Below are 17,973 nucleotides of genomic sequence, written 5' to 3'. Positions count from 1 at the left end.
TCAGAAGAGACCCCGAATCGCTAAGGAAATGTTGAAAAACAAAAATAAAAGTGGGGGCATCACCTTACCTGATTTCAAGCTTTACTACAAAGCTGTGATCACCAAGACAGCATGGTACTGTCATAAAAACAGACACATAGACCAGTGGAACAGAGTAGAGAGCCCAGATATGGACCCTCAACTCTATGGTTAATTAATCTTTGACAAAACAGGAAAAAATATACAGTGTAAAAAAGACAGTCTCTTCAATAAATGATGCTGGGAAAACTGGGAAAAATCCATTCAATGGACGAATGGATAAAGAAGATGTGATCCATATACACTATGGAGTATTATGCCTCAATCAGAAAGGATGAATACCCAAATTTTGTAGCAACATGGACAGGACTGGAAGAGATTATGCTGAGTGAAATAAGTCAAGCAGAGAGAGTCAGTTATCATATGGTTTCACTTATTTGTGGAGCATAACAAATAGCATGGAGGACATGGGGAGTTAGAGAGGAGATGGGAGTTGGGGGAAATTGGAAGGGGAGATGAATCATGAGAGACTATGGACTCTGAAAAACAATGTGAGGGGTTTGAAGTGGCAAGGGGGTGGGAGGTTGGGGTACCAGGTGGTGGGTATTATAGAGGGCATGGATTGCATGGAGCACTGGGTGTGGTACAAAAACAATGAATACTGTTATGCTGAAAATAAATAAAAAATAAATTTTAAAACAACAACAAACAAACAAAAAAGGAGAAGGGCTATCCTCCTCCTTGGAGGTAGAATTGTAAAAATTCCAAAGATTTTTACACCTGCCTAAACACCTGTGACATGTTATAGAAATACACTTTTGCTTAGTGACAGCCTTAGCCAAGATTAGCTTTCTGCCACCAACACCTATCAAAATTCCTTGTAAGCAGTGAGCATTCTCTTTTTGCTGTAATAAACCCTGACTTTTTCTTGGTGGTGGAACACTATTTGGGTTGCTACTAAAATCTGTGTACCCAAATTGCGATTCTTTGATCCCAAATACATACTTCGGCTTCATTATTGCCTCCTGGCAATTTTAGATTGACAAAAAAGACAGCAGTTCAATAGGCAGAAAAAGTATTTGATAATCTTTAATAGCCATTGCTGTAGGTGGTGGTGTGTATGTGGGAAAGAGGGAGGGGATGCAGGCTCTGGAGCTAGAAAAATAAGGATTTATCTTTAATATGATATATCGTGGGACACCTGGGTGGCTTGACCTGCTTTCAGCTCAGGTCATGATGCCAGGGTCCTAGGATCGAGTCCTGCATCGGGCTCCTTGCTCAGCCAGAAACCTGCTTTCTCCCTCTGCCTGCAGCTCCCCCTGCTTGTGTCCCCCCACTCCTGACAAATAAATAAATAAAATCTTTAAAAAATAAAATAAAACAAAATGATAAATCATAATGATTTTTAAATGAGAGAAATGGTCAACTGAACAGGGTACATCAAGAAATGACTAATGAGCATGCAAGGGCTGCTTCAATGAACCATGAGCTTTTTCTAGCATTATGATAATTCAAACAAAGGCAAAGAGAGGGGATTGAAGCTTTGTAAAGTAAAAGACAGATGTATCATTGTTTGTAGATAAGGTTTTGGCGATGGAGAGCCCTCAAACCTCTGAAGGAGCAGCCCCAAGCTCCATCATCAAGCATTTCAACAAATCCCTTCAGGCCACTGATTTCATTTTAGCATAAGATTCACATGGGTGGCTTATTAAATGCAAATGTCTGGGCCTGACCCTGGAGTTTCTGATTTAGTAGATCTGGGATGCAGGTCAAGAATTTATGTGTCTAACAAGCTCCCAGGAGATGCAGACGCTGCTGATCTGGAGACACTTTGAAAGACATGGCTCTCGTTTGTGTCCCTAATGCTCTGGCCTAGTAAAAATTTTTCTCCACTGCTTACATGTCCTCCACCCAACCCCACCATGAGCCTTTACTAGGCTACCAGGACTCTTTCAGATGGCATCAGGGAAATCCCTGGTTTCCCTGGCTCTTTCTCCTACAGTGACTTTCCCCCAGAAATTTCAAGGAGATGATGTAGGCAGGGAATTCACCAGCAGCCATGTCTCTGGGAGGCCCAACATGATCTGCCTTGGAGACACCCAGAGCTTATTCAAAGTTTCCAGGAACTTGCAGGCTGAATTCTCAGAGCACCTCATTAAATAAATTGTTCTACTGAGATAGTACTTTTTAGACAATTAAGATCAAAAGAATAATAGAAATGAAATTTTCTTCCTCTTTTGTTTCCCTGAAAATAGCTATGTAGAGAGGCAAATTTATTTCCTTCATTTATTCCTTCTTTACTAGATACATCCAAACACAGGCAGTCAACAAGAGCATGCTCCTGGAGGTTAAAAAAGCTTTACCTTCCTACAAAGGATATATGGTCCTATAAAAAATAATAAATAATAAAACTAACTAAATAAATAAGCACCATCTTATTGTAAGGGCCAGAGCAGCTTCATCTTGGTTGAACAGCCATTTTGTTGTTTACGCAGTAAAACTCAAACTGACCCTGCCCAACCCCCCCAGGGACTTACTTAAAAGCAGTACAGGAAACCAGTCCCAGGTAACAGAACCCAAATACAAGGGTGGATCAGGCCAAGTAGAAACATCCAATCAGTGGGACACACATACTGTCTCCCTAAATACCAAGGAGTGCGGGCCCCACCTTTTGGGCGCCTTCTGGGCCCCTTTTGGGCGCCAATTCTGACCAAGGTGATAGGACAGTTCAAAAAGCTACTATGGGGTGAATTGTAGTTCAACTGGCCACCTGTGTGTGACCTAGCATGGCTGTGCAGTTTTCTGTGTGTTACAATCTCATTGGCCACCTGTGTGTGCCCAGGCTCACCACATGGCCTTTGCTCTATAAAAGTTAGTCTGTGAGGCAGGGAGGGTTCGCCCTCTCTGTAAGAGGTGGCCCCGAATGGTCAGTTTGATTCTCCATGCTTGGTGCTAAATAAAGCTTTGCTTGACTTTTGCTTTGTATCAGAATCATTCCTTTGATTATGGACCCAACATTATTTTCTTGGGATTAAAAAAAAAAAAAAGATACTACCCTAATTCTTGCCTCCCCTTCTTCATGGGATTTAATTTCAAAGTTAGGAGTTTCTCCCTGATGGATGTGTTAATGTTACAAAGAACCTAGTAGACGGGGTGCCTGAGTGGCTCAGTCCATTGAGAGGCTGCCTTCAGCTGGGGTCATGATGCCAGGAGTCCCACATAGGGCTCCGTGCTCAGTGGGGAGCCTGATTCTCGCTCTTCCTGTCTCTCAGCTCATGCTCTCACTCTCTCTCTCTATCTCAAATAAATAAAATATTAAAAACAAACAAACAAACAAACAAACCCACAAAAAACCCCAGCAGAATTGACCTGCAGAATCCCATTGTAACAAAAATGAAATGCATGAGAAAGAAGGTCTCTATTTCAAGAAACAGAATGCAGTCATTAGTGACACTCCTGAAAAACCAAGCATTTGAAGAGTGGAAATACCCCCTTAGAATTTACTGGGCACCTGAGTTCTCTGCAGACCTTAGGGAGAGAAATTGTGATGGAGGTGGAAAGATTTCCAGATTAGTTGGTTAAACAGACAGTGAACAATGAGGGAAACAGAAGTAGCATGTATAGACCAAACCTGAAGTTTGGAGCAATGCCCAAGGAGAGTACAGGTCTATGAGTGAGTTATATTTCTACTGAAGGAAATGGGCATGTGGAACATTCCCATGTTATTGGAAATTATAACATTACATTCAGACATCGGAATATACGGGATTAAAAAAAGACAAATGAAGCATAAGTTCCCCCCAAAGTTAGAAAAGGATGGGATTTAAAGCTCAGGTGAAGATTTTTAAGAGGCAGTCATTAATAAAATAATTAAACAATTATTTAATTACAGTGGTGGCTAATGGGGTGAATAGCATTGTGTTCAGTGAGAACATACATCTGGTGGGGCCCATGTAATGAGAACTGAAGCTTTTGGGTAGGATTCAGCCAGGCATTTGCTTACCTAACTTGACTCTCACAACAGGAACCTCTCACTCTCCTTACAAATAGTTGACTTATACAACTATCTGCACAGACTGAACATCACCAGACCAATCATTTGTCTTCCAAAATAATGATGCTAATGGGGTATTCTTCAGGCCCTTCAACCTCTTTCTAAGATGTTTTGTCTTCCCCCAAATGTTGCTTCTCTGTTATCCCATCTCTTTGAAAGCTAACTCCATCAACCTCTGCACTTATGGAATTGTTTGACTCCAGTGTTCTCAGCTGGCCTGATTTTGACCCCTCTGAAACAAAGTATGGTTATCACAACACAGTGCTAGCATCTAGGGATGCTGTTAAACATCATACAATTAGAGAACAGCCTCCTATGACAAACAATACAGACCCCAAATGTCATTTTTTGTTGAGGCTGAGAAACCCTGGTCTAAACAGTAGAGGAATAATATTAAAAATTTTATCAAAACTCCCAATCATTCCCTATTATTTTAATAATGACATTGAAAGTATCATTATAAAATGGATCTCATTTTTTTCTTTTTTTCCTTTTGTGCTGCTTGATTTTTTTATTGTGGTTAGATTAGGTTCATATGACATAAGATGTGCCATTTTAGATGTTTTGAAGTGCACATTCCTACACACTTGTACTGAGTGCATTCACATTGTTGGGCCACCATTACCACCATCCATCTCCAGAATTTCTTCATCTTCCCAAATTGAAGCATTGTATCCATTAAACACTAACCTTCTATTTTCTCCCTTCTTCCAGTCCTTGACAACCACCATTCTAGTTTCTCTCTTTGTGAGTTTGACTACTCTTAGTACCTCATATAAGCAGAATCCTATAAAATTTATCCATTTGCAATATCCTAATTTCAACATTCTCAATTTTCAAAACCTGAACTTCTGATGTCCAATTTCCTTTCATATTTATTCCACCATAGCCTTCCCTATCTTAATGGATACAATTCCATTCTTTCATGGTTCAGGCTCCAAACCCTGGAGCCAATCTTGACTCCTCTCTTTATCTCATACTCATGTCCTGACAGACAACATATCCTCTTGGTTCTACCTCCAGAGCATAGCCCTAAGGACTACCTTCTCAACCCTTACACTACTAGCACCACCCTGGCCGTAGCTATATGTATCTCATCTGCTTGGTGCTGTCAGCCCCAAGCAGGCATCCTCACACCTTGAAAGCCATTTTCAACCCAGCAGCTAGGATGATCTTTGAAGTCCTAAGTCTTATGGTGTCATGCATCTCCCCAAAACCCTGCAATATCTCCTCACATCACTCAGAACAAATGAAAGCAAAAGTTTTTCAAAGTTAGGGAAAGACTCACATTATCCCTGTGGAAACCTGTATTCCTCTTGCATTATGATCCCATTCTCCACTCCAGCCACATCCTCTCCAGTGAAAGCCCCACCTCAGTATCTTTGCCATTAACATTACTATCTGTCCAGAGAACTCCACCCCTAGATGTGCATTCACCTTCTTCACAAATGTAATGTGTACTCAATAAAATTTATTATGAACAGGCTTTTTAATAGGACAATCCATTCTTCCCATACACCTGTACCTATTTATCCTTGCAGTGAAGCTAAAATATTACTGACATAAAATATGACTGACATAGGACAACCCACTCTTCCCATACACCTGTACCTATTTATCCTTGCAGTGGTTGAAGCAAAAATATGACTGACACAGTAAAAACTCAGTAAACAATAAATGTTGTTCAATGCTAATAACATTGTTTGCTGACCACAGTTGATTGGCCCAAGCTGGAAAGAGAACATATTTGTGCAGATCAGAACAATTTCCTCAGATTTTCCCCTTATTTCCCCCTCTTTTTCTTTCTTTCTTTCTTTCTTTCTTTCTTTCTTTCTTTCTTTCTTTCTTTTTTTCTTTCTTTCTTTCATCTCTTCCTTCCTTCTTCCTCTCCTTTCTTCTTTTTGGGACATGAGTAGCCAAAGTAATTCCAATTCTTTTTTTTTAAATTTTTTTCAATTTATTTATTTTCAGAAAAACAGTATTCATTATTTTTTCACCACACCCAGTGCTCCATGCAATACGTGCTCTCTATAATACCCACCACCTGGTACCCCAACCTCCCAACCCCTGCTACTTCAAACCCCTCAGATTGTTTTTCAGAGTCCATAGTCTCTCGTGATTCACCTCCCCTTCCAATTTACCCCAACTCCCTTCTCCTCTCTAATACCCCTTGTCCTCCATGATATTTGTTATGCTCCACAAATAAGTGAAACCATATGATAATTGACTCTCTCTGCTTGACTTATTTCACTCAGCATAATCTCTTCCAGTCCTGTCCATGTTGCTACAAAAGTTGGGTATTTATCCTTTCTGATGGAGGCATAATACTCCATAGTATATATGGACCACATCTTCCTTATCCATTCATCCGTTGAAGGGCATCTTGGTTTTTTCCAATTCTTAAATAGTACAGCTGTGAGGTGTGAGTTGTGAAAGCTTCTGGCCTCTATGTCTCTGTTTGAAAGTGGCCAGTTTGAGAAACCAAAACTGATAGCCTGAAAGGAAATCCTCATGGTGTTTGAGCCCCAGTGTCTAGTTGTGCCAGTGTCCAGCTGAGCCTCTGCTTGGTTATGTTCAGATGAATCAGGGAATTATCTCCTATCACTTGTTGTCTAAGTTCACCTGTCTAGTGCAACCTTATCTTTATGTGAGACAGGACCATGAGATGATAATGCCTACTGAAAATCAGCAAGGAGTTCTGTGACAGATTACATATCCTCAGCTCAAGGCCTTATCAACTAATTGTTGGCAAATTCTAAATCACACATCTCCTGTGGTAAGCTGATTAATAGCCTCTCAAAAATGTCCAGGTACTAATCTTCAGAATTTGGGAATGTGTTACTTTAGATGACAAAAGGCACTTTGTAAGTACTGTTAAGTTAGGGATTTCGAGATGGGAAATATACCCTGAATTATCTGGATCAACTCAATGTAATCATCAGGGCCCTTCTAAGAGGAAGCAGAGAGCCTGATACAGATTTCAATCCCAGACTCTAGGATCGTGACCTGAGCTGAAGGCAGATGCTTAAGTGAGCTACCTAAATGCCCCAATAAAAATATTTTTTAAATAAAAATTTAAAGAATTTTTTTTTTAAATTCCTCAGGATGGGTAGAAAACTTTTATCTTTGTTTTCAACAGGATCTGACACACCAATATTATTATGCTCACCACTCTGTATTGCAATCATTTGGTTCCCTCCTCAATGTGTACATAGCAGAAAATAAATTCACAATGGATTAGACTTAATGGAATAAAAGTGAATTGAAGCCACATCAGATTAGTCTTTTCTCTCTAACAAACTTTAATTTTTGAGTAATTTTACGTCCTAATTATATTCTCAATACTTAGTTCCCTTTGTTTTTTCTCCAAAAGTTTCTCCTTTCCTGATGTTTTGATACATTATAGGCTTTACCACTTGCTTTAGTTTCTTATTCTGGGTTCACAGAGAAGCCGATGCTGAGCCAAGAATTTATGTGCAAGCACTTTATTGGAAGGAGCAAGGAATATGGAATGTGGGTAAGAGAGAGAGGAGAAGTGACACATGGAAGAAAATATATCTGTTAATTTTATATTAAGTCAGCTTCCACAGGGAATGAGAGAGTTTTCATCTTGTGGGGAAATTCTGGAAAATGCTACAAAATACAAACCTCAGAAATATCCTAGCCAATGAGTGAAAGACATGATAAACCCCATAACTCTCCATCAAGGGCTGTCTTTGTTGGGGCATAATGCTACAAAATACAAACCTCAGAAATATCCTAGCCAATGAGTGAAAGACATGATAAACCCCGTAACTCTCCATCAAGGGCTGTCTTTGTTGGGGCATATTTTTTGCCATAACTATTGGGCAAAGTTGGTGCTGGCTGAGGCTGGCATTTGGCAGTCCTGCGGTGGACATGTAGGGAGGATCCCAGGTAATGTGGAGAAATGTGGACAGCATCTACCACTCCATCCTTCACTGAACACTCAATTCTATCAACATTCTTCTTAGATGAGCTAAGTTCTGAATGCATTCTACATGTGTGTAAATACCATTCTTGATGACACCTCCAGAGAGTCCCAGAAAAAGAAATTAAACCATGTGAAAGAATAACTCTTATTCTATTGTATTGATCATCACATGTTTTAGGATCTTAGAGGGTGCATCTTAAAGTTGCATATATGAGAAATAAAAGTCAAGTAAAAGAAGGAAAGAGAGGAAGGAAGGAAAGGGGGAATGATCACAAGGAATGAAGCTACATCTCAGGTTTCCTAGGCAGCATATTGCTATGAATATAATCATGGAAATCTAGATTCTTATTTTGAAGTTGAAAATCACATCACTGTTCATATAAAAAGTAGAATAGAAACTCTGTGTCAGCCAGCCAGGTTATAATCTAACTCAGTTTCACTCTCTTCTTTTGAGAAGTCAGGTGAATGAGGGGAAATGTCTTCAGGACACATTTTCAAGGTGATGTAAAGTCAAACATGTGAAGGAACAAAGAGGCACAGTTCTGATATGGTAAACACTTTGGTATGATCATGCATGATTTCATTCCATTTCTTGTGGGGAAAACAAGCACACAAATAAATGAAGGTGAAGTACCTCATTGTTTTAGAGGATAGTTTTGAGGGCAACCACAGCAGCACAATAGGACAGGTAGTTTAAGCCTAAAGTTGGAAATCTTAAGAATGACTACAAGAAAGCTAGACAAACATGGAATTTTATGGACAGCATATAGAGAAGACAATTGAGAAAGTTCTTTGGAGGAATTTGCTGAGGAGAGACTAATACAAAAACAAATAAAAGAGAATTGATGGGAGCTTTGGGGAATGGATAAATCAAACATGTCTATGAGAAGGGAAGGAGACAGATTCAAGTTCACATTTCCCTTTGCAGCCCCCAATGTCCACTTGGTTCTGAGGCAAGTGGCCCATCATGGACATGAAGCTGCTCTGCTGAGCTTTCGCAGGGCTCCCTTCACATCCTTGTTCCTCAGGCTGTAGATGAAGGGGTTCAGCATGGGGGTGACCACAGTGTACATCACTGAGGCAACTGAGCTTCTCTGGGAAGAATGGGTCACAGCAGATGTGAGGTAGACCCCCAGGCTTGTGCCATAGAACAAAGAAACCACAGAGAGATGAGACCCACAAGTAGAAAATGCTTTATACTTGCCCTCAGTGGAGGTCATCCTCATTAAGGAGGAGACAATCTGCGAGTAAGAGAAGAGGATCCCAGTGAGAGGAAACATGCACAACAGGGCAGTGGCAACATACAAGCAGATGTTATTGATGAGGGTGTCAGAACAGGCCACCTTGAGAATCTGAGCCAGTTCACAGAAGAAATGTGGAAGTTCCGTGTCTGGACAGAAAGTCAACTGCCCTACCAGTAGAATATGAATCAGGGAAACCAAGAAAATGGTGAGCCAACAAATCAGAACCAGGAGGACACAGAGTCGTGGGTTCATGATGACAGAGTAGTGCAAGGGGTGGCAGATGGCCACATACCTGTCATAAGCCATCACCGTCAAGAGGAAATCATCCATTCCAGCAAAAACCATAAAAAAATACACCTGAGTGATGCATCCTATATAGGAAATATCTTTGCTGTGTGCCTGGATGTTCAGCAGCATCTTGGGGATGGTGGTGGAGGTGAAACAGATGTCAACAAGGGACAGGTTGGAGAGGAAGAAGTACATAGGGGTGTGGAGATGGGGGTCAAAGAGGATAGCCAGGATAATGAGCAGGTTTCCCAGCACAGTGACCAGGTACATGGACAGGAACAAGCCAAAGAGGAGAGGCTGTAGTTCTGGATCTTCTGAGAGGCCCAGAAGGAGGAACACTGATACTTCTGTCTTGTTTCCTGCTCCCATGTAGCTGGTGTGTTTGCTGGAGAAGGAGACAAAAGCAACCTTCAATGAACAGCCAGCTGGCACTTCCTAGTATTTACCTTTGATCCCATTTTGCATGGACATCATTTACCCTTCATTAGTCCTTCCAATGCCAGTGATCCACTCATTGAAGTGGTAGCCCATTTCCGTTCTAAATGTACATAATCATTCAGACTATCTTTGACTTGGCGGAAATCTCTTTTTATCTGCTACTTACTGGTTCTAATTCTTCTATTCAAATCTGTGGATATAAACTGGTTTCTTCCTTGAGATGATCTTCCAAAATAATTGAAGACATTTAAGATCTTTGATAACTTTCTTTATTCTGATAACCCTATCCTAATGATTAAGATAGGTTTTCAACTCAAACAACATTCACTCTGCAACCTGGTGTGTCCTACTAATGTCATAGTTAACTCTCAAAATGGCTTTTCTCCCCTAAAAATGTGTTTAGTGTTATTGCCTTTTTATAATAATGATTCAAAATGCTTTTGTGCACAGTACCATGTCAATAAATAACTATTTTCATTAATGTATTCCTTTTATGGCAATCACTTTTTGGTAAATAACTGTCCCCAAATACAGTATTATGGAACTGTCATTTAGAAAAAGGGATCTCGAGTCAGACTTTCTGGAATAAAACATTTGGTCTACCAACTTACTCTCTGTGTGACCCTGACAAAGTTGATAATCTCTTGTCGCTGCAGATATCTCAGCTCTATTATGGGAGTAGTAAATATTCCCTGCATTGCAAGCCTGGGGAGTGAATTGAATGAGATGACATATGTAATGTTTCTAGTGTGGTTCTTGTGACATACAGAGGACATTTGACAAATGTGGGCTTCTGTTCTTACCGTTACAAAAACGTTGTCTTGTATGGCTATCATTTATCAATATTCTACTTAAACTGTGGCAGACACCAAAGATGGAATTCTGATCATCATAAACACACAGGTATGTCACCTGTTTTGACTACCATGTAGCGCTTCTAGTTAATGAAGCCCCTATGCTTTCCTCTTTCTGATACCATCTGCCAAGTGGATTCTTCCAAGAAAGAAGAAAAAGCCTATGGACTACGTAAATAAGAAGAGGGGAAAATCACAAATCATTAAAATGAAATACAAAGCATGCGTGAGAGTGTATACTGTATGTTCATGCTCACAAGTGGGAGTGTATAACATTAAAAATCAGAACAGTTAATTGCAAAAAAGATTGATTTGATAAAAAATATTTAAAGCTTCTATAAATCAAACCATCCTAAAATTTGAAAGGAAAATTTAAGATGTGAAAATAAATGCCTACATCTCGATAATAGAAAAAGTTTTTATATTATTAATGTCTATAGAATGCTAATTAATTAAAAAGAAAACAGAACCACTGAGGACCAGTTTAGCTTAGGATGGTGGGTATAAAAGACTTCTCTGAAATATGAATATTTGAGCTTCTAGAGGAAGAATGGGTAATTAACTAAGAGAAACAAGGAGAGGGGACACATTTGGGGCAGAAAGAATAGAATTTGCAGTTTCCGCAAGTTGGGTGAGCTTGGTAATGGAAGGGATTTAAGAGGCCAGTGAGATGCAGAGCAGACAGTGAGGTTCATGAGGGACAGAGTGTGTGAGGAGCACATGGAGAGCTTCCTGTACAATTCCTTAATGTGCCTATCATGTTAGTAATTATATATATATATATATAATTACATATATAATGTATATCTATTGATATCTAGATATATAATATATTTTTTGTGGGCTAGAAATGGAGGCTGTTTTTGCTCACCATTGTTTTCCCAGGGTCTTACATAGTGTCTGCACATAGTAGTTGTTCAACACATGCAAATGTTAGATGTATAATAAAGACTGAGACCAAAAGCGTCAACTAGAATGCAAAAAAGGGAATCTTCAAGCTCATCGTATACCTGAATGTGAACACAAAATAGAATAGTAAGGTTAAACACAATGCATTCATACCTACTTAAAAGAGTAGGATATCATGTACAAGTCATACCTATTCTAGGAATGGAAAGATGTTTGATGCTAGGATGTTTGCAAAAACAGCTTACCACAAATAAAGGGAAATGAAGAGGAATCATAACCATAATCACAATAGAAAATGGATTTGAGAAAATGCAGCAGCCAGGTGCCTGGTTGGCTCAGGTGGTTAGGTGATTGCCTTCAGCTCAGATCATGATCCCGGAGTGGAGTCCCAGAATGGAGTCTTGCATTGACTCCCTGGTCAGTAGGGATTCTGTTCTCCCTCTGATGCTACCCCCTCTTATGCACTCTCTCTCTCTAAAATAATAAATAAAATTATTTTAAAATGGTGGGGGTATTGGGTGGCTTAGTTGTTAGGCGTCTGCCTTTGGCTCAGGTCATGATCCCAGGGTCCTGGGATTGGCCCCTGCATGGGTCTCACTGCTTAGTGGGAAGCCTGTTTCTCCCTTTCCCACTCCCCCTGCTTGTATTCCCTCTCTTGCTGTCTCTCTCTCTCTCTGTCAAATAAATAAATAAAATCTTAAAAAAAAAAAAAAAAGGAAAATGTAGTAGCCATTCCTGTATTTAGTTTCCAGGATAGAGCTTCTCATTAAGGAGGAAACTAAGAACAATTTTTTTCTTTCTTTTATTTTTTTGAAGATTTTATTTATTTATTTATTTATTTGTCAGAGAGAAAGAGAGAGAGAGAAAGCGAGTGAGCACATGCACAAGCAGGCAGAGTGGCAGTCAGAGGCAGAGAGAGAAGTAGGCTCCCTGCCAAGCAAGGAGTCTGATGCGAGACTCCATCTCAGGATCCTGGGGTCATGACTGCAGCCGAAGGCAGCAGCTTAAATGACTGAGCCACCCAGGCATCCCAGAACAATTTCTTAACGCAGTGAGGAATAGCTGTTGAAAATTGCAGCCAATGGAATACTCTACATTAAAATACTGAAATATTGGGGCACCTGGGTGGCTCAGTGGGTTATGCCGCTGCCTTTGGCTCAGGTCATGATCTCAGGGTCCTGGGATCAAGTCCCGCATCAGGCTCTCTGCTCAGCAGGGAGCCTGCTTCCTCCTCTCTCTCTCTCTGCCTGCCTCTCTGCCTACTTGTGATCTATCTCTAACAAATAAATAAATAAAATCTTAAAATAAATACTGAAATATTTCTGTTAAATTCATGAAAAGGACAAGGCAGTCCATTCCAAATTTAATCATTCAACATTCTCATGAACATTTAAAGAGATTGATGAGAAAAGGAAATTAGCCTGTCAAATGCCAGAAATAATGACATCATTTGTAGATATATAGTGGATACAAAAGGAAAACAAAATAATATAGAACTATTAAGTGCTTTCAGTAAGTCAGGGGATATAATAGAAAAATCCAGTCAGAGGAGGAACAAAATAGTCAATACCCTGTGTTTAATAGATCTTCAGTGAGTAGTTAATGACTAAATAGTGGGACAGACAGTTGAACAGGAGTCTACAATTCATGTGTAAGAATAGAGAAGAGGAGGACACTCACTGGAAAATAACTTACCGGAGAGAGGATCTAGACTCTGAAAGAGAGAAAAGGAAACTTAGCAAGAGCTAGAAAAGACTGACTTAAGTAGCATGTAAAGCAACTTCTAAATATAGTGACTTCAGTTTTGTTGACTAACTAAATATGGGACTGTTTCATTATTTTACAGATAAAGCCCAGTGCCCACCTTCTTAACCCTTTCCCTCGTACTCCTCCAGCTCTGACTGGGAAGCAATGATCCTACCCTCTCTGAGGGTCATCAATAAGCTTTCACTTCTCTATAGTCTATCTTGGAGAAGCCTTTTTGGGTTTTTCCCTAGGCTGACAACAGAGAATTATAGGAAAGGGGCAGCAGGGATCTGTTATTATCATCTCAAAGGTTAAGTTCTTAGAGATCCTCATTAAGTAAATTGCTCTACTGGTGTTCTTCTCTCTGCATTCCCTTAGGATAGAAAGATGAAAGAATGGGGAAATGTCAGATAATGCTATTTCTGTGTAGACAGCAGCTGACCAAGATGAAGATACTTTCTTCAAGGGTAAAGTCTTTTCTCTTTGTTTGACTTCAATGAAAGGTTTCTCCCAAGGAATGTTTAACTCCTATGAGAACCAAACCCAGGAGTGAATGTTCCATGATGTTCATCTCTTCAGAAGTTTTTGAAGATTTCAAAGATCGCTTGGTGTCTGCAGTGTCATGGGGGTAAAGAAGTTCTTCCTGAAGAAAAGCAGAGTGGTTAATAGTTTTTGTTCTGTCAAAAGGACTAACCAAATGAGGAATGAAAGTATCCCTTGACATTTGCTGGTGACATGGAGGCTAGGGAGGGCTCCATTTTTCATCTCTAGCATGAGGGAGAGGGTCATAAACAATCCAGGTAGAGTGGGTTGATGAATGGATGATATACAGATGCCACTATAAACCATCTATAAATTTTGTCAGGGAAGGTGAGGATAGAGGTAAAACATGGTATGGGAAATCATGGAGTATGGATGGGTAACAAAATTTTTGTTTAATGTAAAATAAGGGAACACGTATCATTTTAAAGAGTGTGATCATATTTACTGCAGACATTTGAGTACACAACACATACTGACTACACAATTCACAGGATGCATGTACAATCTAAATCAATGGCAATCATAAGGTGCTGTATCACTGATATGTAGGATATGTAGGTCTGGAAATCAAGGCTTGTTAGTAGAAGCAGCCCTCTCTAATGTCATGCCCAGTGAACTGAGTGGGCAGTATTTGCTTCAGGTCTCCTCAACTCTGGCCTCAGCAGCTTTAGAACTCTTGATGCCTACAAGGGTAGCACTTGCAAAGACATGGAAAAAATTCCCATAGAACTTCAAGTTATGCAATTGCCTGGTACTTGAGGTCCCTCATGGCAGAAAGAGGAGTCACCAGAGTTAATTGACCCTAGTCATGAATGTTATTGTTTGAGCATGACATTGGCACACACTGGTATCCTATTATGTTCAGTCCATGGGTGGGAGCAGCCAGCAGCATCCTCAGAACAAAGAGTGTTGGTTACAGATGGCTCTCAGGCATTTATGCTCCCACAGCAAGAGATTCGAGTGGTGTGATCTTGGGTAAGTGAGTCAGCTTCCTTTAGGTGAGGGCAATTCTCTTGAGAGGGCTAAAGGGTAGGAGCTGTCAGAAGGCCTCACTCCCTGAATCTGGAGAATAACCCCATAATTCTGAAGGGAGAAGTTGGCAACCCAGCCCCAGTTTACTGTCCACTCCATCATCATTTGGATAGTGACCCACAGCCATGTGTAAAGGGTCCATGAGAGTTTATTTGTGATACATGATCATCAGGATTTGGGAAGAACTGTCTTTAGGAAGTGGGAGCCACACTGAGAAATTAAGGATCTTGAGTAAGGCTGAACCAAGCATAATGTCTTTCTGACCTGCTCCTTTGTAACCCAATTTTTTCCCACTAAGGCCATTAAAACAGACCATGAGATCAACCCGTGCTGCTAGTGGAAATTATTTGTGGGGTACTTCACAGGCACATCAAACTGAACCTTTCCAACAACAAACTCAATTTTTTCCCTCCCTCTCTCCTTTATTTCTTAATAGGGATGAGATTGGGGGCGCTTGGATGGCTTTTTGGTTAAGCTATTAAGCATATGCCTTGGCTCAGGTCAAGTTCCATCCCAGGGAGACTGCTTCTCTCTATCCCTCCATACCTCTCTCCCAACTCATGCTCTCTCTCTCTCAAATAAATAAGTAAAATCTTTTTAAAAATTTTAAAAATAAGGATGAGATAGGTAATTTGCATGGTCTATCTTTTCAAAACTTTTTAAAAAAATTTATTTATTTATTTTCAGCATAACAGTATTCATTATTTTTTCACCACACCCAGTGCTCCATGCAATCCCTGCCCTCTATAATACCCACCACCTGGTACCCCAATCTCCCACCCACCTTGCCACTTCAAACCCCTCAGATTGTTTTTCAGAGTCCATGGTCTCTCATAGTTCACCTCCCCTTCCAATTCCCCCCCAACTCCCTTCTCCTCTCTAAGTCCCCATGTCCATACTGCCTAGAGCAATCTATACTTTTAATGCCATTCTGATCAAAACTCCACCGGTATTCTTCAAAGAGCTGGAGCAAATAATCCAAAAATTTGTATGGAATCAGAAGAGACCCTGATTCACTAAGGAAATGTTGAAAAACAAAAATAAAATGGGGTAATCACGTTACCCGATTTCAAGTTTTACTACAAAGCTGTGATCACCAAGACAGCATGGTCCTGGCATAAAAACAGACACATAGACCAGTGGAACAGAGTAGAGAGCGCAGATATGGACCCTCAACTCTGTGGGCAAAAAATCTTTGACAAAACAGTAAAAAATATACAGTGGAAAAAAGACAGTCTCTTCAATAGATGGTGCTGGGAAAACTGGGCAGCTATATGTAGAAGAATGAAACTCGACCATTCTTTTACACTGTACGCAAAGATAAACTCAAAATGGATAAAAGACCTCAACATGAGTCAGGAATCCATCAGAATCCTAGAGGAGAACATAGGCAGTAATCTCTTCGATATCAGCCACAGCAACTTCTTTCAAGATATGTCTCCAACGGTAAAGGAAACAAAAGCGAAGATGAACTTTTGGGACTTCATCAAAATCAAAAGCTTCTGCACAGCAAAGGAAACAGTCAACAAAACAAAGAGGTAACCCACAGAATGGTAGAAGATATTTGCAAATGACAGGACAGACAAAAGGTTGATATCCAGGATCTATAATGAACTCCTCAAACTCAACACACACAAAACAGACAAGCATATCAAAAAATGGGCAGAAGATATGAACAGACACTTCTCCAATAAAGACATACAAATGTCTATGAGACATATGAAAAAATGTTCATCATCACTAGGCATCAGGGAGATTCAAATTAAAACCACACTGAGATATCACCTTACACGAGTTAGAATGGCCAAAATTAACAAGACGGGAAACAACATGTGTTGGAGGGGATGTGGAGAAAGGGGAACCCTCTTCCACTGTTGGTGGGAATGCAAGTTGGTGCAGGCTCTTTGGAGAACAGTGTGGAGATTCCTCAAGAAATTACAAATAGAACTTCCCTATGACCCTGCCATTGCACTCCTGGGTATTTACCCCAAAGATACAGATGTAGTGAAAAGAAGGGCCATCTGTACCCCAATGTTTATAGCAGCAATGGCCATGGTCACCAAACTGTGGAAAGAACCAAGATGCCCTTCAGCGGATGAAAGGATAAGGAAGATGTGGTCCATATACACTCTGGAGTATTATGCCTCCATCAGAAAGGATGAATACCCAACTTTTGTAGCAATATGGATGGGACTGGAAGAGATTATGCTGAGTGAAATAAGTCAAGCAGATAGAGTCAATTATCATATGGTCTTCAAAACTTTTTAATAGAAAACTTTCAAAACTTTTGAATTTGAAACATGAACCTATTCCTAAGACAAATAATTACTATTTTCAAGAAGGATAAGTCTCAAATTGCTAACATCACAACATTACCTTAGGCAAAGCCTGGTGTAGATGCAATTTGTGAATAAAAATAAGGAGGCTTTATTTAAAACAATTTTGATAAATAGGAAAGTGGACAAATTGGAGTTCATAGAAAGGATATGGGTAATTTGGGAAATTGTATCATAAAATGGATGGATTATACAAATTCTTTCATCTACTTGAAGAGTGATGTCTTAGTTTGGGCTGTTACAACAAAATATCATAAACTGGGTGGCTTTAACAACAAAAAATATTCCTCACAGTTCTGGAGGCTAGAAGTCTGAGATTGTCCCAGGACAATCAAGTTGTGGTGAAAGCTCTTTTCTGGGTTGCACATGGCTGACTTCTCATTGTATCCACACATGGCAGAGAGAAGAAACAAATTCTCTTGTGCTTCTCATAAGAATATTAATTCTATTCATGAAGGCTTTATCTTTATGGCTATCTAATCCTAATTATCTTCCAAGACTCCACCTCCTAATATCATCACTTTGGGGGTTAGGGTTTCAATGTTTGAATTTTGAGGGA

General features: G+C 39.9%; 1 protein-coding gene across 1 annotated transcript; it reads right to left on the bottom strand.

Annotated features, from left to right (window-relative positions):
• Positions 1 to 8,989: 8,989 nt before the first annotated feature.
• On the bottom strand, positions 8,990 to 9,925 carry LOC132010932 (olfactory receptor 7D4-like). The gene has a single exon (XM_059388929.1). It carries the CDS (start codon positions 9,923 to 9,925, stop codon positions 8,990 to 8,992), a length of 936 nt encoding a protein of 311 aa, XP_059244912.1.
• Between the last annotated feature and the right edge of the window lie 8,048 nt (positions 9,926 to 17,973).

This window comes from Mustela nigripes, chromosome 2 (assembly GCF_022355385.1).
Source record: "Mustela nigripes isolate SB6536 chromosome 2, MUSNIG.SB6536, whole genome shotgun sequence".
NCBI lineage: Eukaryota > Metazoa > Chordata > Mammalia > Carnivora > Mustelidae > Mustela > Mustela nigripes.
Note: the sequence above shows the minus strand (reverse complement) of the source record. Positions and strands in the feature narration are given on the sequence as shown.

What these genes read in the sequence shown, in the direction of transcription:
- LOC132010932 (XM_059388929.1), bottom strand. Translation starts at nt 9,925, where the DNA reads ATGGGAGCAGGAAACAAGACAGAAGTATCAGTGTTCCTCCTTCTGGGC.